Genomic DNA, 24,779 nt, shown 5'->3' with positions numbered 1-24,779 from the left:
AAAAGTCACATTAAGCCACATTAATATGAAATAGTGAAAAAAACACATATACACAACATAAGTGTGGTTCAGTGTCCAACAGTGCAAAAATTTAACTGAGTCATCTTGTATTTATAAATTTGATTAGTGATTTTAAATATATAAAGATTTTTAATTTACTGGCAAAGTTGAAAATGAGGCTTTGGGATATAGTTCAGAAATTTAAGGTCACTTTCTTGGCATTTTTGTTTTGTTTTTAGAAGTGTTTCACAAATTTCTTTCTTTTTCTTTAATGAAGTTCATCTAAGTCTTGGAGGGGTATGTAATGTAATGTAATACTTCCTTTAGACTTTTTTTTTTTTTAAGAATTCAGAACTCCTCTAAAAATCTGTATGTTATCTGTGAAGGTTGTATGATCACATATTTATGTTTTGCCAGAAGGGTCTTCAAGTCCAGGCTTCTTATTTTATATAGATGCAGCGAAGAAACTGAGACTAGACAGGGACTGACAGCAGTAGAGTCGGGCTTGATCCATATCTGATTTGTTTGCTCTTCGTTAGAATTCATTCTGCCATATTTAATGTAGGTGTTTGCTGTTTCTCTTGATGACATCTTTGTCTTTACCTAGCATAGTTATATTGTCCAAAAAGCAGAAGTTTTATTTTTTTAATTTTAACTTGTACAAAAGATAAAAATTTATTGGCTTAAAAGTCACATCATTTTTAGTGGGTGTAATATCGTCATTCTTTGGACGTTAGTCAGTACCTGCTATCTATAAGGAACTAATAACCCTTTTCTCAAGGAGCTTGCATTTGAGTACCCAAAGTGTGGATATTTTACCATGGCTACTAGATGTAAATTTTGTTTTTTAGCTCTTTTAGTTGATGACCTTAAGGCTATTTTTTTTTTCAAACTTCAACTTTATTTGGTGCTATTGAAACATTCTCCTCATGTTAGTCTTCTCTCACCCCGCTCAAAAAAATTAAGTAGAGTCTTTAGTAAGACTCTTTATTTCTTAATTTTGTAGTATTGATATTTTTTCCTTGTAGGATTGGAGATGATCCTCAGGAAATGGGGGAAGAGGCAGAGCAAGTATTCAAAAGGATTAGCAGATTGTGGAAAAAAGGAGGATTTGGACAGAAGGAACCTGTTGCATAAATTCTTAACTACTAAACTTATAGGAAAACTCCAATATTTAAAATTTTAAACAAAGCTTATATAGGTAAATACCTTCAAAAAAAACACAAATGTCATTTTGTACTTAAAATGCACATAATTTTAAAAAACTATAAAATTAATATCCTTTCTTTTTCTTTGTGGTAACTACTAAGTTTAAAAGAATACTTTTTGATGCAGTTTGTTTTATCTGATGATGATAATATGGTTGCTTGATTTAAAAGGAAGAGTAAAAATAAATTGAAAGGAGCACAGTTAACTGTGGATGAAATAGCAGTTACGTATGTAATTTTTTTCTTTGCAGTGGTAAAAACTTCACCTAGTTTTAGTTTAAAAGTTAAGATCTTCGGATAACTTGAGGGTTAGGGTGGGAAAATGAGGACAACATATTTCAAGATAATTGCCATACTTCTGCTTTTTTATTTTAAATGTAAAGAGTAACTTACATTGTCTTCTGTGTTTATGTCTCTCTTTATTCTAATAGTATTTTCCAGTTTTTGTCATTTGAATAAGTCTGATTTTTTTAAAAATCAGAAGTATTTTTAAATTTAAAACATCAGATTTTTTCTTTTTAAAAGACAATTCAGTCATACTCCATGAAAATAAGATGAGTTTAGTTAGTATGTATATAGTGCTCAGTTTGGTTATGTTAGCAGCAACCTATTGAATGTGCTGTGAGCCACACTTTTAAGGTGATTTGTGGCTCTGGGGAGCACTGGATGATGTCTTAGATTTGGTGACTTTATCGTGTTATTGTTTTATTCACTCCATATTTATATCAGCTGAATTCTTTGAGGTTTTTTTTTTAATGAAAGGCAGATAATTTGTTGCCAACAGAATTTTTCTCTTTATATTTAGGTTAATCTAGATAATACTAGATTTAGAACATTATTTTTTACCTGTAATATCTATTTTAAATCCTCCAAGTATTATTTAGCTTTAAAGTGTTTTCTGTGGCAAGATTAAAGAATATTCTATAAAATCATTTTCAGTTACTTCTTTTTGGCTCTTTTATGCCTCTTTCCTCTGTGATCTCTAATTTTCAGTTGGCTTTTACACCTCCATACTTTATGAATGGAATCAAGTGATTTACTTACAAAATAACTGATTAATGCATGGACTTCAAATGAATCATTTTTATATTAAATTTATTAGCATATGTCCCTGTTAACAGTAATATTTTCACCTGTGTTTTAATGTATAATATATAATTGAGTTCAGGAGTATATTGTAAAAACAGGCTATAAAAACACTCCAACATAGTTATATTAATTCTTTTAATAGCCAATGTTTAAGACTCTGTGCCTATTTATCATATTTTCATTCATAAAATTTTCTTCAATGAAATGGAAATTCTTTAACTTAGTGTAGGAATGTTTACAGAGAAATTAATTTGTATACTTTTCTAGTCTCTCGATCTGATTACTACCCTTTTCAAACAAAACATGGTTTGCTTTTTAAAAGTCATTTAATCTCCAGGATCCTGTAAGTCTTCTTTAACATATGAAAATCCCTTTAGAAACTTCCTTTATCTCTACCCCCCTACAACTTAAATATGTATTATCAGTCACTCCTCACAGTCACAGTGCAGCTCATTCTGCCCATGTGTCCTGTCCCCTTCCCCTAATAAAAACACTTTTTCACAACAACAGCAAAAAACTTGGTGAATGGATTTGGTAATCCATAAAGTTCTCGTTTATTTTTTTAAGTTTTCCTACTGTACTTACTAAGTATCACTGTAACTTTTTCTAAAATTAAAGTAACATATCTAATAATGGTTGTACAGTGACTTAAAACTGGGATAAACATATCCCTCATTATGGGAATTTTTTTCCAAAAGATAAAGGGGCATTAATAGTTTTAAGACTATCAGTTTGCAAATTTCAGTTTTCATATATGTCTTGCTTAAAATTAGTATGCCTTTGGTCCAGATTTCCTCCCAGTTTTCATAAGAAGGCGTACTTCTCATGCGTCCTAAATTTTACTATGGTGTGCTGCTTCAGATTGTAAAAGCCTCTTGGGCACCAACAAAAGAGAACATTTTGAAATATAGAGTCAGTGGTATTGAGGATATGAATCATTGTAAAGAGTGGGAACAGCCCTCTGTACACTAGGTTGTTTCTAGGTGTTTGGTTTCAACAAAATGGACAGAGGATCTAATCAAGTTGTTAGTAAGAGCATTAAGTAGAATTTTTAAGGATGGATTGATTACTGTATGACTTTTATATATAAAGAACTGAGTGATATTGCTATAACAAAACCTTTTCTATTTCTATCTACTCTATTGTCAGCAAGATTTTTCAACTCATACATCTGTAAAAATTTAAAATAGGAAGAGTAGAAAATAATCTACTTATACATGAACTAATTAAAAATCAATTACTATTTCATAAAAGAAAAGAATATTCTAAAGTAATAGTTGTAAATTAACATAGGACATTATTAACAAACTTTTTTCTTTAAATTTTTATGAAAAATTTCAAACATATACAAAATAAACATGATAGTGTAACTAGCTCCCATGTACCCATTCCTGGCTTCTGATATTCATAACATCTCTTCTTCCACCCCTCTGTACCCCACTACTAGATAATGATGATGGATTTTTTTTACAGTTTACATTTTTGCTTTTGGGGGTTTACTCTGATTTTGTATGTGTATGTATGCTTTTTCCCTTACATCTTTGCAAATAAACTTTATACAGTTATTTTTTTAGAATATAAAATAACAGCATTTTGTAATGATTATTAGAGCCCATATATCCTTGGGTACACAGAATCTTCCCAAGAGATATGGGGCAAATATATTTTATTGACTTAAATAAATACTATTTCCATGGTAGATAGTAAGAATAAACATTAATCAAGTGCTTTTACTTTTAAATGGGGAAGTTTTGGGGAAAAACTTTCTTGGGTTAACAAAAATCAGTGAGATACTTTATTTTGCTTGTTTATATAATCTGCCTAGGACATTTCAAGTAGCTTATCTAAAATGTTATATAATGATTTGACATTGGCAAATATCAGTTATTTTTTAAAAACAGCATAGAAGCAAAACTCAGTTGTGCTTTAATTTAGTAAGCTACAAAGTAGACCAAGCATGTGACCATAGTCTAGAGTTGGAAGGTTTTTTTTTTCTTTTTATTAAACATGACAGCTAAATAAAGAAAATTTGTATTTGTTCTGTAGGGCACAGTTTAGGTCAGAGAATGAAAGTTCAGTATAACTTGTCTATTTTACATTGATTAATTGTATAATGGTAATTATACATGTAACATCCCAATGCAAATGCTGACATCCTTTTCCAAAAGAGTTGTTCTTTTTTTTTTTTTTTTTTGTGCTTTCTCAAAGGTTAAAAAGGTTTTTGTGGTTTAAATGTTGTTACATATTTTACAGCATTAGGATCTATGGAATATTTTGACAACTGCAACAGTTCAATGAAGTTGGTAATTTCTTCTTTTAATTATTTTTCATTGAACAGCTTTGGAGTTACATTTCTACATTTTGAATTCTGGTGTATTATAAGGAAAGAAAACTTAAAATATGTCAAAAAGCACTTTAGGGAAAATACATAGATAGTGATTACAATATGGCTGTAGCTAAATTATTCTTAACTTGTTTAAGCTTTGTTAATACCTAATTTTGATGAAATAGTGTGTTCTTTTCAGCTACTGATTGTATATGTGATTGACATCCTTCCTTAAATAAGTTGATTTGTAAGGTTTCACAGATTATCAGCCACATCCTAGTCCACTTGTAAAGTGGAGAATGAACCTGGCTTTATTCAGTTAAATAATTCTTTGGTACAGGTTTTCCCCTCATAATAAAATTTTAAAGTGTAATGTTTTGGAATTTTTGAGGGTAAAGTTAAGAAATTTGTTTTTAAATTTTTAGTTGTCAAATTATTTTAAACCTGTTTTAAAAATTAGAGATGTATTGTTTCTATTGGGTGCACATCACCAATTAATACGTTTGATTTCAGATCTACATCTTACTGCTTTGTAAACTTCGCCGAGGTAAAATGAAACCATTTGGCTACTTGAACTGATCTCCGTTACATAGGTTTTTCCTATTGACATTTGCAGTAGCTAACATATCAGAAATAGAAGTGATGAAACAATACATCTTCCATGCTCTGAATTGGCATAATGCTAAATTCAAATGTAGCTAATTTTTTAGAGACTATGGAATATATATTTTTTTAGTTCAAGAATTGTTAAAACAAATGAGATGTTAAAGGTAGAGCTTTCTTTACACTAGCGAAATGTATTCAGAATGTTTGCATATACTAGAATTATAAAAGATTAGTTAGTTTTGCAACATAACTCATTTTTCTAACTCTAATGCTGGTTTAAGGTTATTTTAAAAATATAAGTAGATTGTTCTTAATTAAAAACCATAATTTATAAATACTCAATTCTTTTCTAAGGGTGAAACTTTATTTTAAGTTTTTTTAAAATATGAAATTAAATAACGTATGTTCTAGAATATTATGTGTTTTCATGAAAGATAAGGGGACTTGGGGTAACTAAAATTCTGTAACTTTGGGTTGGGTAAAGATATACTTAAAATAAAGCATTCCCTTTGTAATTCAGATCCATTCTCAACATATTGGTATTAAAAAAAGAACATGTAAAAAGTTTATGTAAATATTAAATTATTTTAGAGTATTTCCTAGTCTTAAAAGTACTAATGCACAATATATTAATTGTAATGATAGCAGTTTGGAATTTTGATATTATATTCACTTAAAACTTAACTGTGGAATGATGCTTATATTAACATTTATGTCTCATTTCTTTGCAGCAAGGAGTGAATAATGCTGAAAAATTTGACTATGTAAGTGCAATATGGAATTCAGTTTTCATGTTATATTTATATTCCTTATATATTTGTTTTTTGACTACTAATACTTTCTAATTTTGGTTTATAGGTGATGCAGTTTTTGAATAAGATGGCTGGCAATGAATATGTTGGATTCAGTAATGCGACGTGAGTCTGATTTATGACTTAAGTTTTTTATAATAGGCCACGCCTCTTTAAATTAACAAAAATAACTAGATTATAGAATTCTGTCTTAAATACTGTCTTGTCCCTTCCCTCACCCTCCCTTTCCCTCCTTTCTCTATATTATAATACACAGTATACTTAGAATTAATCTGTTTTCCCTTGTTGATTCTAGGGCTTACTTCAGTGAATAAATAAATGCTTTAAACAGTTTTGATAAACTTCTTGTGGGTAATTATAGAATTAGAAGAGAACCCAACTATACCTTAAATTACTAATAGTTAGGGATGCCCGGGTGGCTCAGTCGGTTAAGTGTCTGCCTTGGGCTCAGGTCATGATCCCGGGGTCCTGGGATCGAGTCCCGCATCGGGCTCCCTGCTCAGCGGGAAGCCTGCTTCTCCCTCTCCCGCTCCCCCTGCTTGTGTTCTTTCTCTCTCTGACAAATAAATAAAATCTTCAAAAAAAAATTACTGATATAGTTATTCAGTTTTCTCTTTGCCTGTAATACATGTTTTACCTCTTTTTTTATTTTTTAAGATTTTATTTATTTATATATTTTGAGAGAGAGAGCGCGTGTGTGAGCCGGGGAGGGGGTGAGGAGCAGATGGAGAGGGACAAGCTGACTCCAGGCTGAATGAGGAGCCCATTGCGGGGTCAATCCCCACAACCCTGAGATCATGACCTGAGCAGAAACTAAGAGTCAGATGCTTAACTTCCTGAGCCACTCAGATGCTCATGTCTTACCTCTCTTAATTTCTCTGCCTGGCTAAGTTGACTTTCACCCCAATTTTTTATTTTGAAATTGGCCAGTCTACAGAAAAGTCAAAATAATAAACAGTGAACGTCTGGATATCTTTCACCTATATTTTCTGATTAATATTTTTTCTCATTTGCTTTTCCTCAACCTCTTTCTTTTTTTAAATAGAAGTGTTTAAAAACGTGTATCTCTCTATATATGTACATATATGTAAATATACATGTATATGTTGGGATTTTTTTCCTGAACTAATAGAAATAAAGTTATAGATATCACAGCATTTCATCCTTAAATAACTCAACATGTGTATTCATAAGGACATTCTCCTACATAACCACAATACCGTCAACATATTTAAGATCATTAACATTAATTTAAAAATATCATTAATATGTAAATGTCCCCAACTGTCCCTTAAATGCCTATTACAGCCTTTTTCCCCAGGAATTAATCAAGGTTCATACAATACATTTATATAAGTCTCTTTTGCTTTATTAAAATAGAAGAGTCCCCCTGCTCTATACTCTTGCTTTATAAAATTTTATTAAATGGCTTTTTTTGGGAGTGTCAATCACTTGTTTTACAAAGTAGGAATTAACTAATTTTCTCTGTAAAGGACCAGATAGTAAATATTTCAGACCTGTGGGCCATATAGACTCTGTTGCAACTAGTCATTTCTACTATTTTGGTAGGAAAGCAGCCATAGACAGCATGAGGTGATGTTCCAAGAAACTTTATTTCTAAAAACAGGCAGTAGGCTGCATCTGGCTATAGTGGATATTCTCCATTTTGAATAGGTATGGTTGTTTACTGTGGTTAGGTAAAGCTGAAACAGTTTTGACATGACTACTAACTAAGTGACACTTCGTACTACATGTTTTTCAGGAGGCAAAAATTTTCAGGTTGTCTGCTGTACCACCTTTTATTCATCAGCTTAAGTATCTTTTCCAGGAAGTTTTTCATGAATCTCATCCCACCTCTCTTCTGTGGTCTCATATTACCATATTTAATTGAGCTTACTCTATGTCTCTCTGCCCCATCACCGCTATTAGACTCTGATCTCCTTTAGACCTGGATAGAATATCTTCCAATTCATTTTTGTATTCCTGTTACTTGGTAGATAATAGGCACTTGATTTAGTGTTTGTTGCACAGAGCTATATGCTAGGCACTGTGATAATTGTTGAGTAGTTAGTACACTATGTTGATTTTTTTTTTAAAGGTATGGCAAGTTGATAAGTTTATTTTCAAGAGCTTTTCCACATTCAGCATTGTTTTTCTGACCATAGGAACATTAAAATGTATAGATAGGGGGGCCTGCCACCCCCCACTCCATGATCGATAATACAGAGTGTGTCACCCACAGTTCCTCTTTTGTCAGCTGCCTTCTGGACTCTTGTAGGTTGATTTCTCAAATGTACTGCAAATTAAATCTGTCTAAATTAAAACTCATTCTCTTCTCAAACTGCTCTTTGCTCCAGGGTTCCCATCAGTTGGTATCAAGATCCTTTCACTAGACTGCATTAGAAATCTAGAGTTTTGTACCAGACTTCATTCACCCTGTTTCTCCTCTTTCCCATCAGGTTGGAAGTTTTGCCAAACTACTCTCATGTTTGATCATACCTGTCCTTCCATTCCTATCACCACTACCTAAGTTCAGGCTTTTGGTGGCTCTTAATACTCCGGTCTCCTAATAACATCAGTCATCCTTTCTTTTTTCCCTTTCCCAAACTGACGTCAGAGTTATCCTTCTAAAATGGAGATCTGACAAGGTAATTTGATTGAAAGCCTTGAAGCTTTCATTTTGTTGGCAATCAGGAGCCATTTTTAGCATTTATCAGTCTTGATAATGTGGTCCTAGTCTCCTTTGTTATTTTGATGTTTCTCCACTCTTTTCCATGAACCCTCTTTCCCAGATACATCAGAATACGTGCCATTCTTCAGTGAAGTCCTGTCTTTTATACTTTTTAACTTTGTTCTTGCTACATGGAATTTGCCACTGTCTAGGCTTACCCCTGAAATCTGTTAATCTAACAGATGCTGAAAGGCCCATTTCATGTGTCCCTCTCTCAGTGAAATTTCCATGGATTCCCTCAGTTGGATTGATTATTGTACTTTCAGAGGATCCAGAAGATTCTTCAACTTCTTAGTATATTTTTTAATGGTGGAATATTTGATAATTTTAAAATTAGCTTCTTTATTCACAAAATATGAAGATTAGAAAGGGCCTAGCTCATTTCAGTCCTTTTATAGCTGAGGAAGTTAAGGCTAAAAGAATTGTCACTTAAATGACTTCCCCAAGACACATAGCTAGCCTGTTGACAGAACTGGGATAGGAACCTAGCTGTCTTGAGTCTTAGGTCAGTGTGTTCTTTATATTATACTTTGCTATACGAATTAAACTACAGAACAATCATACTCTTACAGAAAATAAGTAAATAGAGCAATTTTCTTTTCTTTCTAGGTTTCAGTCTGAAAGAGAAAGTGGAGATCGAAATTTTGCGATAGGATATTACCTAAAAGAAAAAAAGGTTTTTGAATTTTTATTTCTTTTTATTTAATAAATTACATTAAGATGTATGTTAAGAACTCAGCAACAGCTTTTAAGCAACTACCTATTACTAGTTAAGGTACAGAAGTTTTCACAGAACACTCTTGAGTTAATGGTATCAAAATGTTAATATGAAATTGATTTAATATCTGGCAGTATTCAAATATTTGACTAGTTTTATTAATGCAAGTTTTGCTTAAGGATTGGCCCATTTTTCCAAAAGTGTAATGCCAGACTATTGTTGATTACATTTGATTTTTAAATTTTAATAGGGTGGTCCAGTAGTTTATGAATTATGAATCAGTTTATCATTGTTAAACTAGTATTTAGAAATCTGTATGTGATGTACTTTTACTTTATTGTTCTTCATTATTTCATGTTTATACTGTTTATAGGTTATGTGCTATTTTCTCAAGATGAAACATTTGTGTACATTGTAAATTTAATCTTTATGGGTCTTTTATGTATGTGCATATATTCTTGTTTTTAATTGCCTTTCTGTTTTTTCAGTGTTTTCCAGAAGGCACAGACATGGTTGGTATATTAGACTTCTATTTCCAGGTAATTTACTTTAACTCTATGAATTTTATATATAAATGGGCATGTCACATTTTGCAGAATATAGATATCTGTGAAATCATGGCTCCTGGCTAAGATAAAATACATTTACCCTTGACCTTCCAAAAAAAGCCTTCATGAAAGATAATTTCATGTCTTTTTCTCCTAAAATGTCATGCCTCAGAATGTAATAGTTTTTTTTCTGTAAAAACATATTTTAAGAGTGTCAAAAATATGTATAACTCCAGAAATTGGCTTGTCCTTATTATAAACTAAGTGATTTCTTAGCTTTTCAATTTTGTTTGGAGGATTTGTTTCTTTATCAGAGGGTTCATACTCAGCATCTTAAAGAGGCAGTTTCTTGGTTGGTTTAATTCATTTTTGCAGTGTCATATGGTAGGTTTTTTCTAACGTCAAGTAGTTCTCCACATTCATGAGGGAGGTGGTCACTCACATAATCTGCTGTGGTTATAGAACTCAAGTTTTATTTATTTATTTTTATTTTATTATGTTAATCACCATACATTACATCATTAGTTTTTGATGTAGTTAGAACTCAGTTTTAAATAACCTTCCTGGACATCCCTTTTTTCTCCCTGTGTTTTCAGTTCAGTTCATTCCTACAGATATAATAACATTGGTGCCTCTGATGGTCTATAATGTCAAGCCACATAATAACAAATTATTTGTTACTGGTTTCTAGTTAACCTTACATTTGTCTGTCTTTACTTTTGAAGAAGTGCTTGAATTTCAAATTCGTAGTAATCTTCAAGAATATGTAAGGGAGGTTAATAATGAAGTAGATTTTGATGGCAGTTTGTCACCTGCCAATGTGAAGAACTGTGAATCGAGAATCCAGACTATCAATATAAAATCAAGGTCTAATCTGGCCACTTTTTAGCCATGTGACCTAATTTCAGTTACTTAGACCTAGTTTCATTATGTGTAGCACATGCTTGCCCTAACTTTCTGCGTTACCTTGAAGTTAATAAGAGATGATGTGTGTGAAATTCCTTTGAAGCTATAAGGTGTTAACATAAAATATAGTGTCATAGTTACTTTTATGCAGTAGCCCTCTTTTCACCCTGCCCATATGAATTTCTTCCATACATTAATGCTTCTTTTCCTTTGGTATACATACTTGACTTTGGCTGTTACAGCCTAGGTGCTACTAATCTACTGTGAAATGTTTGCTCTTCTGGGCTAAAATCAAGAGAAGGCCATAGAAGCCTTACTTTTTTGGAGAAGGGCTGCATGTAATTGAACATCCGTCAGGGTATCAGGAAAGTACTCTCAAATTGGGATTTGTAAAATTAGTAGTATATCATCTTATGACAAACAAAATTCCAATTAATACTAAGGATTAAATTGGGAAATGATCATTGGAATTTAAATCTATTTTAGAAAGACTTTCATGATTAAATCTACTATAAGTCTTTGCTGTCTGGGTCAGTATAGTAAGTAGGTTTTGTAGTTTTGAAGAAATGTGGAAGAGATTTTAATATAAATAAAAGTGAATGTCAGTCAAAAAGTGGTTCTCAGTTTCCTAATGCACTGTAGCTAATTAGTTTTCCTTCTTACTGTTCCAGACCCCTTTTGTGCCTCTTGTACAGTCTTGAAGTATAAGGAAAGCTTGCAAGTTGAGAACTTAGTCTTTTCCTCCTGCTCCCTCTTCCCATCCTCTTTCTGCTCTCCTTCCTCCCCTACCCCTCACAGTTTCGGTTGCTGTTAAGGAAAAATAAAATGGAGCATATTTTTTGTTTCAGTTTTATGAGTAATTTTGGGTTTGCTATGATAAGGTATTTCCATTATTTTAATTATATTTAAATGTAAAAATTTCAAACTATATTGTACTTTGACTTTGCCTTCTTTATTGATCATAATTTTTCCAGCAGCCATAATCACTATCAAATAAATATTTGAATATTAATAAGTGCATTTTGATTTAGGCACACAGAATATCCAGGCTAGAGCAATCTTAGAATTTTCTTACCTTAATTTTTTGCATGTTGCTACATAGGGATGCTGAGCTTTGCTATAGTGAAATGTCAGGCATTTTAGCATTTTTTTCCTTAAGTGGTAATTTCTCATGTAGATGCTATTTATCATACTGATGCCTGTTGCTTTATCTTAAAACTATACCATGGCTCCTTTTTCTTTTGATTTAAAAATAATTGTTAGTGTATCCAACAGAAAGTATTAATATTTAAACAACTTTTAATATCACTTGGGGCAATTACAAATCTTAGTGCTTAGGGGCTGGCTCTTTCTATCCTAGTTTTGCCATTAGAAGACTAGGTGACTGGGCAAATCAGGATAAACCGTAAAGGGGCTTGAACTTTGTTCAAATTAAAATCTTTGGAATGTTATCAAGTTATAGTAAAATAATTCCCTTGGAAGAAAGATTTCAGATCTGTATGAAATACTAGATAAAAGATTTCCTTAGAAGTCAACTGCAGTACAAAAAATAATGTGAACCCAGATTTTCAGATAGTTCTTTCTTCCTTTTAGCTATGCTCCATTGAAGTAACTTGTGAATCAGCCAGTGTGATGGCTGCAACACTGGCTAATGGTGGTTTCTGTCCAATTACTGGTGAGAGAGTACTGAGCCCTGAAGCAGTTCGAAATACACTGAGTTTGATGCATTCCTGTGGCATGTATGATTTCTCAGGGCAGTTTGCTTTCCATGTAAGTAATTGTTTAATCTTAATTTTCTACTGCAAGAAACTAGTCTGGGCTAGTTCTTTTAAAAATACAGTTTGAACTTTGGTTCTAAAGCTGCACATTAATTTTTGAGAGAGAGACTTGTTTTCAAGGTTAATTTGTTACAGGCTTGGTAAGGAATAGAGTTAAGCAGTCTACCAGATATTCTTTTTTTTTTTTTAAGATTTTATTTATTTATTTGAGAGAGAGACAGGAAGCATGAGCAGGGGGAGGGGCAGAGGAAGAGGGAGAAGCAGACTCTCCGAGGAGCAGGGAGCCTGAAATGGGGCTTGATCCTGGGACCCTGAGATCATGACCCAAGCCGAAGGCAGCTGCTTAACTGACTGAGCCACCCAGGTGCCCCCTACCAGATATCCTTAAGAACTTGAAGTTTAATTTATAGAACCTCATCACTTCTACTTATAAGGCATTCCAAAGTACAAGGTTAGTATAGACCTCTCTGCTTTTCCTTGTTAATATTTAGCATTATGGTGATTATGTACCTCAAGAATTCCTTAAGTTCAGAAGGAGCACATAATTGTGATGTTTAACATCTTTGGTTATTGTCATAGATATTTTAAAGTACTTAAAATATATTTAACAAAAATATACTGCTTTAAGCTCTGTTGTGCACTTGTGAACATTTTTGTGCACTTGTGAACATTTTTGTGCACTTGTGAAATGTATAGGCTTTCTAACTCATTCTGCTTATGTGAAGACATAATGCCCTAAAAAATTTTTTATTTGAAAATTTTAACAGAAAAATAGAGAAATGCATTTAATGTTACCCACTACTCAACTTCAGTAATTATCAATACATGATCAGTATTGTTTATCTTTATTCCCCACCCTTGCTGTAGTTTAATATGTAATTCTAAATGATAAGGATGTCTTTAAAAAACCATAGCAGCATTATTGCATTTAAAAAGATAAAAACATCTTTATCTTTAATAGCATCAAAATATTTGGTGTTCAGATGATCTGGATTGTTTTATAAATTATTATTTTCTATAATAATAGACTTGGGATGCAAATAAAGGCCATACACTGTGATTGGTTTTATCTCCCTTTATTATTATTTTTAAAATCTATGTTCTCCCCCTTGACTTCTCTTTTTTCTTGTTATTTTTAGTTGGAAAAACTGGGTCATTTATCCTGTACAGTTTCTCACAATATAGATTTTGTTTATTGCATCCATACTATTGTGCCTTGTATCTTGTATTCCTGGTAAATTGTTATATCCCATTCAGGTGATTTTTTTCTTCCTCTTAGGTTTTGTGCAAGATTACTTCTAGGATAGGTAGTCAATATTGGAATGTTAGTAAGCCATTAGTGAATACTGTCCTGATGATATTAGTATTGTCTTTTATCACAGTTATTGTCAAGTGTTGCATAATGCAAACTTAAGTTTTGAAGAGGATTAATTTGAATTACCATCTTATCTCTATTCCTCAGACAATTCTCTGACAGTATACCACAGAGAATCTTTTAAGAAGATATAATTTCTCATTGTTCTCTAGTCATAGAATATTTTTTCCAAATAATTTTTTATACTTTAATACATGTTTATTATAGAATTAAAAAATATAGACCAAAAGAATAAAATAAAAACATGCATAGCCCCACAATTTAGATGTAATCTACTTTAATCCTTAGAGTATATCTTTTCAAATTTTTCTATATTCAGATATATCTCAACTGTTTAATAGTGTTTTCTCATTTATTGTATTAGAAACATGTTGAAAAATACTTTTCTACATTTGTAATGTTAGAATTCTGCTGTATGTATGTAAACCATAATTTTTCAACCAATTCCTTTATTGTTGGACATAACTCTTCTTTTTTTAAAATGTTAACATGAATATCCTTTTTTTCAAATTATTTTCAGGTTGGTCTTCCTGCAAAATCCGGAGTTGCTGGGGGCATTCTTTTAGTTGTCCCCAATGTCATGGGCATGATGTGCTGGTCTCCTCCTCTGGACAAGATGGGCAACAGTGTTAAGGGAATTCATTTCTGTCATGTAAGCATATTTTCTTACTGAAAATAATGGTCATATAAGTGGAACCATCCAATGATTCAGTTTTTTCCATTTTAATTCCAATATAGTTAACATACAATGATGTATTAGTTTCAGGTGTACAATATAGTGATTCAGCAGTTCTATACATTACCCAGTGTTCATCGTGATAAGTGTACTCTTAATCCCTTTCACCTGTTTCACCCATTCCCCCACCCACCTCTCTGGTAACCAGCAGTTCTCTGTAGTTGAGTCGGTTTTTGGTTTATCTCTTTTTTTCCCCTTTGTTTTGTTTCTTAAATTCTATATACAGTGCTTGCTTCAGCAGCACATATATTAAATTCTACGTACAAGTGAAATGATGTGGTATTTGTCTTTCTCTGACTGGCTTACTTCACTTAGCATTATAGTCTCTAGATCCATCCATGTTGTAGGAAATGGCAAGATTTCATTCTTCTTTATGGCCGAATAATATTCCATTGTGATATGTATACACCACTTCTTCCTTATCCATTCATCTATTGATGGACATTTGGGCTGTTTACATAGCTTGGCTATTATAAATAAGACTCCAATAAACATAGGGGTGCATATATCCCTTCAAAGTAGTGTTTTTGTATTCTTTGGGTAAATGCCAAATAGTGTGATTTCTGGATATAGAGTAGTTCTTTTTTAACATTTTTTTTAGACTTTTTAAGGAACCTTCATACTGTTTTCCACAGTGGCTGCACCAGTTTGCATTCCTGTCAACAGTGCACAAAGGTTCCTTTTTCTCCACATCCTCACCAACACTTGTTTTTTCTTGAGTTTCTGATTTTGGCCATTCTGACAAGTGTGAAGTGATATCTCATTGTGGTTTTGATTTGCATTACCCTGATGATGAGTGATGTTGAACATGTTTTCATGTGTCAGTTGACCATCTGCATGTCTTTGGAGAAATGTCTGTTCATGTCTTCTGCCCATTTATTAATTGGATAATTTGTTTTTTGGGGTATTGAGTTGTATCAGTTCTTCATATATTTTGGTTACTAACCCTTTAGCAGATATGTCATTTGCAAGTATCTTCTCCCATTCAATAGGTTGTTTTTTAGTTTGGTTGATTGTTTTCCTTTACTGTGCAGAAGCTCTTTATTTTGATGCAGTCCTAGTACTTTACTTTTGCTTTTGTTTTCTTTGCTTCGGGAGACATATCTAGAAAGATGTTGTTATTGCCTGTGATCTCTTCTGGGATTTTTATTATTTCAGCTCTAACATTTAGTTCCTTAATCCATTTTGAGTTGATTTTTGTGTATGGTTTAAGAAAATGGTCCACTTTCATTATTTTGCATGTAGCTGTCTAGTTTTCTGAAATTTATTTTTTTAAACTTTTTTTTTTTAAAGATTTTATTTTATTTCTTTGACAGAGAGAGACACAACGAGAGAGGGAACACAGGCAGGGGGAGTGGGAGAGGGAGAAGCAGACTTCCCGCGGAGCAGGGAGCCCGATGTGGGGCTTGATCCCAGGTCCTTGGGATCATGTCCTGAGCCGAAGGCAGATGCTTAACGACTGAGCCACGCAGGCTCCCCGAGAGTCTGTCTTTTTAAACCATTGCGTATTCTTTCCTACTTCGTCAAAGATTAATTGACCATATAATTATGGGTTTATTTCCAGATATTCTCTTCTGTTCCATTGATCTATGTGTCTTTGTGCCTGTAACATACTGTTTTGATTACTACAGCTTTGAAATATAACTTGAAGTCTGGAATTGTGATGCCTCCAGTTTGTTTTTCTTTTTCAAGATTGTTTTGGATATTTGGAGTCTTTTGTGGTTCCCATACAAATTTGAAGATTGTTTGTTCTAGCTCTGTGAAAAATGCTTTTGGTGTTTTGATAGAGATTGCATTAAATCTGTAGATTGCTTTGCATAGTGTAGACATTTTAACAATATTTGTTCTTCCAATCCATGAGCATGGAATGTCTTTTCCATTGCTTTGTGTCATCTTCAGTTTCTTTCATCAGTGTTTTATATATAGTTCAGAGTACAGGTCTTTTACCTCTTTGGTTAAGTTTATTCCTAGGTATTTTATTATTTTTGGTGCAATTATAAATGGGATTGTTTACTTACTTTCTGTGGTTTCATTTTTAGTGTGTAAAAATGCATATGATTTCTGTATATTGATTTTGTATCCTGTGACTTTACTGCATTCATTTAATCAGTTCCAGTAGTTTTTGGTGGAGTCTTTAGGGTTTTCTATATAGAGTATCATTTCATCTGCAAATAGTGAAAGTTTTACTTCTTCATTACCAATTTGGATGCCTTTTATTTCTTTTGTTGTCTGATTGCTGTGGCTAGGACTTCTCGTACTATGTTGAATAAAAGTGGTAAGAGTGGACATCTTGTTATTGACTTAGGGGAAAAGCTCTCAAGTTTTTTTCCCTATTGAGTATGATGTTAGCTGTGGGTTTTTCATATAAGGCTCTTTATTGTGTTGAGGTATGTTCCCTCTAAACCCACTTTGTTGAAGGTTTTTATCATGAATGGATGTTGTATGATAATGATCATGTAAGTGGAACCATCCAGTGATTCTATTTTTTTTTACTCATTTCAGTAGTTTATTGATTGTTGGCATTCTGCCTGCCTGTCTGCCAGTTACTGGGGTAGCCGTGGAAGTACTCATAGAGGAGCTTTAAATTGCTTCTATCAGACAGTTCCCATATACTCATTCCCACAGAAAATTACATTTGAAGCTGATGTTTTAATTGTCATGGTTTTAAATAGTTTTCAGTTTCTAAAAGCTCACCTAAAGTTACTAAACTTGGAAAGGTTTAAATTTAAAGCCCAACATAAATTAAGGTTATTATAGTTTATTGTATCATTAATCTGCATGTTTGAATATCTTTATCCATAAACTACCTTGAAAAGTCTCTTTTTTGAGGACATAAGCACTGCAAAATAAAATTGTTACTACTGTTGATTAGTTCAGTATTTTATGTTGTTACCCAAGTTTGCTAATATTTCAGCTTCTGGTTTTATGTACATTTACTACTTAATGGACTCTATATTGAGTGCTGTAATTTTTCTGCAAACTTTCTCAGTTAAAATTCTGATTTATTTTTCAGTTTTTTATATTTTACAAAAACTAGAGGATGACATTGGATTGCTTATAGATTATAAAGATTATAACCAGAATATTGATTTATATTTTTGTGTTGCTTTATGGTTATTTGATAGAATAGTTCTTTCCTATAGCTTGTTACTATAGTACCCATTTTATAGGAAATGAAAGTTAAACAATTTGATGGTTGAGCCCTAGGGTCATTCTCGTAAGCAGTGTTCTCAAAATTTTTATCCATGTCTTCTCATTCTGATTTCAGTTCTCTTCTTGATGCATCATGCCGCTTTATTAGCATGCAGTGGTATTTTCCATGAGATAGTAGTTAAGTTGGACAATATTAGTGTGATTTGTTAAAATATGAAAAAACAATGGCCAGTGAATAGCCAGTTTCTTACACTTGTTCTGTTTATTTACAGGATCTTGTTTCTCTCTGTAATTTCCATAACTATGATAATCTGAGACACTTTGCAAAAAAACTTGATCCTCGAAGAGAAGGTGGTGATCAAAGGGTAAGCAAAATTCTTATTTAGATTATTATGTAATATTTTTCTAAGAGAAAGAAAATGAGATTGACCTGTTTGAATAGATCTTAGTTTAATTGTTAGTGGCCTCATATATTTGCTAATCACAAATGAGTGTATACAAGTTGTTGACATTTTTACCCTGGACATGGTAGTGTATAGATATTGCTGTTTTATTTAAATTTAAACTGATTAGCCTAGCAGCAGAGTTTCCCCACCACCCATTTTCCTGCTATTTTAAGCAATATTTTTAAGCATTGATTCTGTTAAAAAGAAAAAAGAATTGATTCTGTTCCAAGAAGACAACATTGGAGAGTGCTAGCTACATGCTATAAAAGAAAGCCTTGTTTTTACTCTTAATATTTGTCAGTTATACTCTTGAAGTTTATTTTGATGTGGATGGATATATAAATGGGAAAGGGATTACAGTGTTAGTGAAAGACCTTTCAAAGCCTCATAGTAAGTTTTAGTGGCCACTACCGATGAAATACTTTCCTTTAAAAAGTGTTTAATACAGAATTCTTGACACTCTTAAAAGTAATATTTATTTATCAGTGTGTTTGGCTTCATATTATTGCACATATATACTTTTTTAGAGCTAATATTTAAGAGTCAGGACTTAAATTTCAGGAACAAGATTTTTTGTCTTCCTAGTTATTCACTGGAACAAGGACTTGTTTTGAGTTTTAATTAAATTCTTTTACATCCCATCTGGATGTTTATAGTAAATAACTAATTAGACTTGAAGCTAATCTGAAGCACTTATATAAGTAGAAATTATTTTTATGCATAGTAAGAAAATTTTCCTATTCCAATCAAAGTAACTTCTAATAATATGAGAATTGTGCAGAGCCAACAGAATAGAAACTTCCATGAGAGTCAACATGAGTAACATTGGAACAAAACATCAAATGGTGGTGGGTGAAAATGTTAACAGATTTTAATAACATTCATTGAAAAATACCGTTTTATAGCTTGGACCTTTCTTCACTCAAGTGCACTAATAAATTATGTATGTTGCTTGAACAACTAGCATTCCTTTGGACCATTGGACTATGAAAGTCTCCAACAAGAACTTGCTTTAAAAGAGACAGTATGGAAAAAAGTGTCACCTGAGTCAAATGAGGACATCTCTACAACTGTAGTATATAGAATGGAAAGTCTGGGAGAGAAAAGCTAAAGAAATGGGTTCTAGTTTCAGAATGTTCTTCATTTAACCTTCAAACATCTTTAGCTTTTTGCATACTATAAATATTTATTTGAGTTTTTTGTGTTCTCAACCTTGGGTGCTGGAGCCATAAAGCTTTTTTTCCTTTTAATTTTTGTATAAAGATAAGAGATTAAAAAGTGGATTTGTTGGTCTTTAAAAAAGTATTTATAAATAAGTAAAGCAAATTTGCTTTATTTTTGAAGATGCAAAAAGGAAAAATTCCTTTAAATTTTATCATGGTATAATTAAAATTTTAACTTAATCCTCATTTTAAAATAGTAACAAATATTTAATTTTTTGGTTCTAAAACCCACACACTGAACTCATAAATTTCATTACATTTTGTATTTTCTTTCCCAGTTTTAAAACTTACATGATGTCTGTAGGGGCAGTAGAAAGTTATTTCTATGCTAAATATAAAACTAAAAAGGCAAAATTAATGAATCCCAAATTATTTAATATAGCAGTAGATTATAAAATTAGCTTAAGTTTACATTTTATGCCATTTTTAGTGATAGATTGGCTTTAAATTTTTAAAACTTCATTTTAAATTTTATCAAACAGTTCAAAATATAAATCATGTCTTTGCTTTTTTTATTTTGCAATTCCTCTATGTTCTGTCAAAATTGTCATGTACAGGAGTGTCTTATGTTACTAAAACATTCCAGCCAAAGAATTTCAGAAGTAAGATAATGACTTTTCACTGTTAAAAAGCTATAATGGTTACTCAGAAGGAGCAACAGTGGGTGTCTTCAAGTGAAATGTTTACCTGAACAATTTTATTTTCATATTATCCACGTTACTTTTTCTGTGTTATATTTAAGTATGAATGGTGAAGTCTTGGGTTTTAGCTTTTAATATTTTTATTATCCTAATAATTTCACAAATGCTAATGAATCTTTTATGATAAATTATAATAACATCTCATAAAGTTTGTTTTATTTGAACTCTTTTGGAGTACTTAGGAAATGAATTCAATCTGATGGTAGTAAGTATGCTACTAAAATGTTAGATCTGAATCCTTTTGTTTGGTTATAAAATGCAATATTGAGAATCAAAACTTGTTTTTAAGAGAAGGACTATTTTGAATAATTTAAAATGTTTAAAGTCTGTCTTGGCAAAGTGATTGTAAAATTCTGTAGGACCTATTCACACTTCTTCCTTCTTCCAAATATCTCTTCGGTTTTCCCCCCAGTTTCCCACACCTACAAGGTGTTTTTGGTTTTTGTTTTATCCATTCTTAAACTTGTAGATTTTGGAGGGGCAGTGATGGGGTCTGGGGTCTAGAAGGAGAACTTGATAGTTTGTTTTTTTTAGTGTTATGGCATATATGTGGTAGATAACATCTATGAAAGTAAATAATAGTGTAGTAAAAAAGGTTTCACTGAGTAATTTAGATACTGGTGCAAAATAAATATAGAAAACCTGATCATATGATGTCTGGAGCTTGGGAACTATGATAATAGAAAAAGAAGTTCCCTTCCAAAGGTATTGGTCAGAAGCTTTTTGGGCTAACTTAAGTATTAAACTTAAATATTTAAATAATTATATGTTAAGTTTTAAAGGATTTTATGGTTACTTGAATATTTCTCTAATGTATAAATGCATATCTCACCGGATACTTCTGGCTTGGCCGTTTATAGGGGAGTGGTTTTTTTGAAGTCCTCACCTCTGCAACACCTTTAAACAGTATCATTTGTACTGTGAGTTCCACCAAAGCCATTTACAGTTTGGGGAATGTCTTAATTGATAGATTGGGGAAAAAGTTTTATTTTTTCCCCTATGCTCTAAATTGTTACACTTTACTATTTCATTTGGAGATTGGTTTTACTTTATAAAATGAAAATTTAATATTTCCTATTGTGTCCATATGTATAGATTTCAAAATTATGTTGTTAATTTACGGCACTTATGTTGGTAAGTGCACACTTACCAGGGAAGTAGCATTATCTAAGCTAACTGTGTTTTAAAAGTCTTGTTAAGGATGAGCATCCAGAAATTTTTGTAGGAAGGTATCCAAATGGAAGAAGAGGGAAGATACTGTGAATAGGCCCCCAAACTTTACCTTAAGAAAAAAAAAAAAAAGGAAAATCTTTGCCAGATTTAAGGACATTCTTTAAATTGATTCCTTCAGTATTTTTAATACCTTTTCAAATAAAATTCTTGAAAAGTACCCAGTATTGTGGATTTAATGTTTCATGCCATTATTGATTCTTGATATTCAAGCATTTAGAAATTAGCACATTTGTTTTTCCTTTTTTTTATTATTAACATTTCGTTTGAAATGCATATCCTTCCTGAAATACTTTATTTTTAGCATAAATGTTGTGCATTTTATCTTAGTGTTTAGATTAAAACATTTGTGTTATTTAGCTTTCTTTCATTTGCTTTGTATATTTAATAATGTACCTTTTATTTTCCAGTATGCCTTTTTGTATTGTACAATAAATTTATTTTAAGCTGATTTTATTGGTTTTTTTTTGATGAAAGCAACTCTAGCATTTTAAGTACAAGTAGTTGAATTTTAACAAAAGATTTGCTTTATCAAGATACTATTAAAATGTTTTATATTTTTAATTCTGAGGCTGTTGTGAAGAGATACTAGAAATACTCAAAAGGGCTTTGTTTGATTTTTTTATTTTTAAGCGAAGTATAGAGTTAGTGGGGTTTTTTGAGGGAGAGGACATTTCCTATTGGTTGTACTAGAAGTATTTGAATAAAGACTTTTCACCCAATTTTTTTTTTGTTGTTTTTCCATTTGACAACTTAAAAAAAAAAGTCTACCCTATATGCTGTTTCTACTTTCTGAGGAAGAGTATCACTGATGTTATTCACTGTGTCACTGTTGTTTTATCTGTTGTCTAGCTTAGGAAAATCATATTGCTAAATCAAATGAAGAGTATCATAATACTACTTTAGAATTGTCATTCACAGTAGAATTTGTATTAGAGTGGAATAACTATAATATAGAAATTCATCTTAACTACTTTTTAAGGAATTTAGTTTTCAGAAGGAACTTACTTCTTTCTGTTTATTTACACAGCATAGTCCAAATTATAATGAGGCTTCGTGCATTATTGGTTAAATACAGTACAGTTGACTCTCAACACAGGTTTGAACTGCATGGGTCCACTTATATAATTTAATTTGTAGTACAGTACTGTAGTGTATTTTATCTTCCTTATGATTTTCTAAATTTTTTTTCTCCAGCTTACTATAACATACAAAATGTGTTTTAATCACCTGTTTATGTTCTTGGTAAGGCTTCTGGTCAGCTTACGCTATTAGTAGTTAAGTTTTGGGAGAGTCAAAAGTTATGTGCAGATTTTCAGTTACATAGGGGTCAGTGTCCCTTACCCCCACCCCAACATTGTTTAAGGTCAGCTGTACTTTAAATATTTCTGTTTGATCATATCTATCATTTGTATCCAGAGAAGATGTCCCAAATAGACTGTAGAATTTTAGAACTATTTGAAAGGGAAATACCATTGTTTATAAGAACTGGGATTTATCTGTGGGATTTTTGATAAAGTCCTTTAGGGACTAGTAAATATGGAGTTCAAGTGTCATGATATATTTAAAATACAATGTTTATGATTGCTTACTTTTAAAGATACATTTGGAATTTTTTTGTTGTTTTAATCCATTTAAAGGAAAGGGAGAGGTGACTCAAAGAACTTGGTGGTCTTGGTCTGACAGTGTAGAGTTTTATAGGCATGTATGTATGTGGAAAGAAACACTGATACATACTGATATGCCAGTCTTTATATATAATGTGTGCATGTTTATATGTATGTGTTTGTGAGTATATCTATCTGTGTCTGTTTATCTGTCCATCTATCCATTCACTCATCCATCCATCCATCTTCTGAAAATCAGCAGCAATCCTTTCCACATAGTATGTTATGTGTAAATGGTTCTTTGCTTTATTCCTATTCCAAGTTTTATCATAGAATAACTCTTAACATTTTTGCTGCCCCCAGGATTTATAAAATATAAGATATTTTACTTGTTCATTTTAACTCTAAAGATTGTGCTTTCTTTTTTTGTGCCCTTTCACTACCTGCACTGTCAGAGTACGAGTAACAGTATTGGGGAACTCCATAAAAGGGAAAGCAAGAACATCAAATTTCATGTGGAAAGTTGACTTTATGGCAGTTTCCAAAATTTATTATATGGAAGGATTATATTCAACTTAAAAAAATAATGTACTTCTCATTTTGAACACCTTATGGAATAGTTTTATTCCAAAAATTGTGCACAATTTTTATTTTAAGAATGTGCTTTACTTTTCATTTGTTAAAATTTGGGTGTTTCTCCTAACCAATCTTGAAAATGCTAGAATGCAATTTTTTTAAAAAGTAAAATGATTTCTGTTCCATTCCTTTACTATTTTATATTAAATGTAATATTTACATTGTGTAATAAAACCAAAACCAGATGTTGGAGATAGAGCTGTTATGAAATATCATGGCCCATCCTTCAGATTTTCACTTAGATTTATTCAGGATAGACTTCACCTTAGTCCATTCTCTGTCATGGAGTTCAAAGGCAAAATTAAACAGGAAAATATATTCAAGGGACGCCTGGGTGGCTCACTTGTTAAGCATCTGCCTTTGGCTCAGGTCATGGTCCCAGGGTCCTGGGATCGAGCCCTGCATATCGGGCTCCCGGGCTTCCTCTCCCTCTCCCCCTGCTTGTGTTCCCTCTCTTGCTGTGTCTCTCTCTGTCAAATAAATAAATAAAATCTTTAAAAAAGAAAAGAAAGTAAGTTCAGCCACTTTTATTTCAAATTGTTAACATAAAAGATTTGTTTCTTACACTGCATAGAAATAGAAGGAATTTAGTTGGACTGGGAGAGGTTCTTTTCTCCTTCTCTCTTCCCCTGCTCAAGTAGTTTATCAAAGTGAATTCCATACAGACTTGAAGAAATTTAGAGTTACACTTAGTCTGTTTTAGTTGAGTTTTTAAAACTACTATAAAGGCATCTAGAGCAAAATCTATCCAACATAAAACAGAGCTGGCAAAACCTGATGTTAAGGAGTCCTTAATTTCTTAAATAGTAATAGAAAAAGTACTTACTTTTTAAATAGATGATGTTAAGGAGACTAATCATAAATCTTTGTATTTAATGAAGTGATTCTATTATACTATAGTTTTAAAATGTTCTTTTTTATTTATATTTTGAAATATAAAAGGTCATTAA

The 24,779-nt window shown here is 31.9% G+C and overlaps 2 protein-coding genes across 6 annotated transcripts in view; one reads left to right on the top strand and one right to left on the bottom strand.

Annotated features, from left to right (window-relative positions):
* Positions 1-24,779, bottom strand: part of STAT1 (signal transducer and activator of transcription 1) — a 293,833-nt gene that overhangs the window by 201,827 nt on the left and 67,227 nt on the right. The gene's annotated exons all lie outside the window — the stretch shown is intronic.
* The window catches only part of GLS (glutaminase), an 80,228-nt gene that overhangs the window by 31,119 nt on the left and 24,330 nt on the right, over positions 1-24,779 (top strand). Inside the window, exons 8-15 of one of the 3 annotated variants that reach the window (XM_028122953.2) lie at positions 5,961-5,993; positions 6,088-6,146; positions 9,382-9,448; positions 9,979-10,029; positions 12,538-12,714; positions 14,618-14,749; positions 18,259-18,351; positions 19,397-22,308. In XM_028122953.2, coding sequence (XP_027978754.1) covers positions 5,961-5,993; positions 6,088-6,146; positions 9,382-9,448; positions 9,979-10,029; positions 12,538-12,714; positions 14,618-14,749; positions 18,259-18,351; positions 19,397-19,543 — 759 coding nt within the window. In that variant the 3' untranslated portion in view covers positions 19,544-22,308. Of the gene's footprint in view, positions 1-5,960; positions 5,994-6,087; positions 6,147-9,381; positions 9,449-9,978; positions 10,030-12,537; positions 12,715-14,617; positions 14,750-18,258; positions 18,352-19,337; positions 22,309-24,779 lie in introns of those variants that run through there. The other 2 variants (XM_028122959.2, XM_028122944.2) reach the window with 2 other exon arrangements.

This window comes from Eumetopias jubatus, unplaced genomic scaffold (assembly GCF_037043125.1).
Source record: "Eumetopias jubatus isolate StellerSeaLion01/CBP00866 unplaced genomic scaffold, mEumJub1_p1.0 scaffold_3, whole genome shotgun sequence".
Taxonomy (NCBI): domain Eukaryota; kingdom Metazoa; phylum Chordata; class Mammalia; order Carnivora; family Otariidae; genus Eumetopias; species Eumetopias jubatus.
Note: the sequence above shows the minus strand (reverse complement) of the source record. Positions and strands in the feature narration are given on the sequence as shown.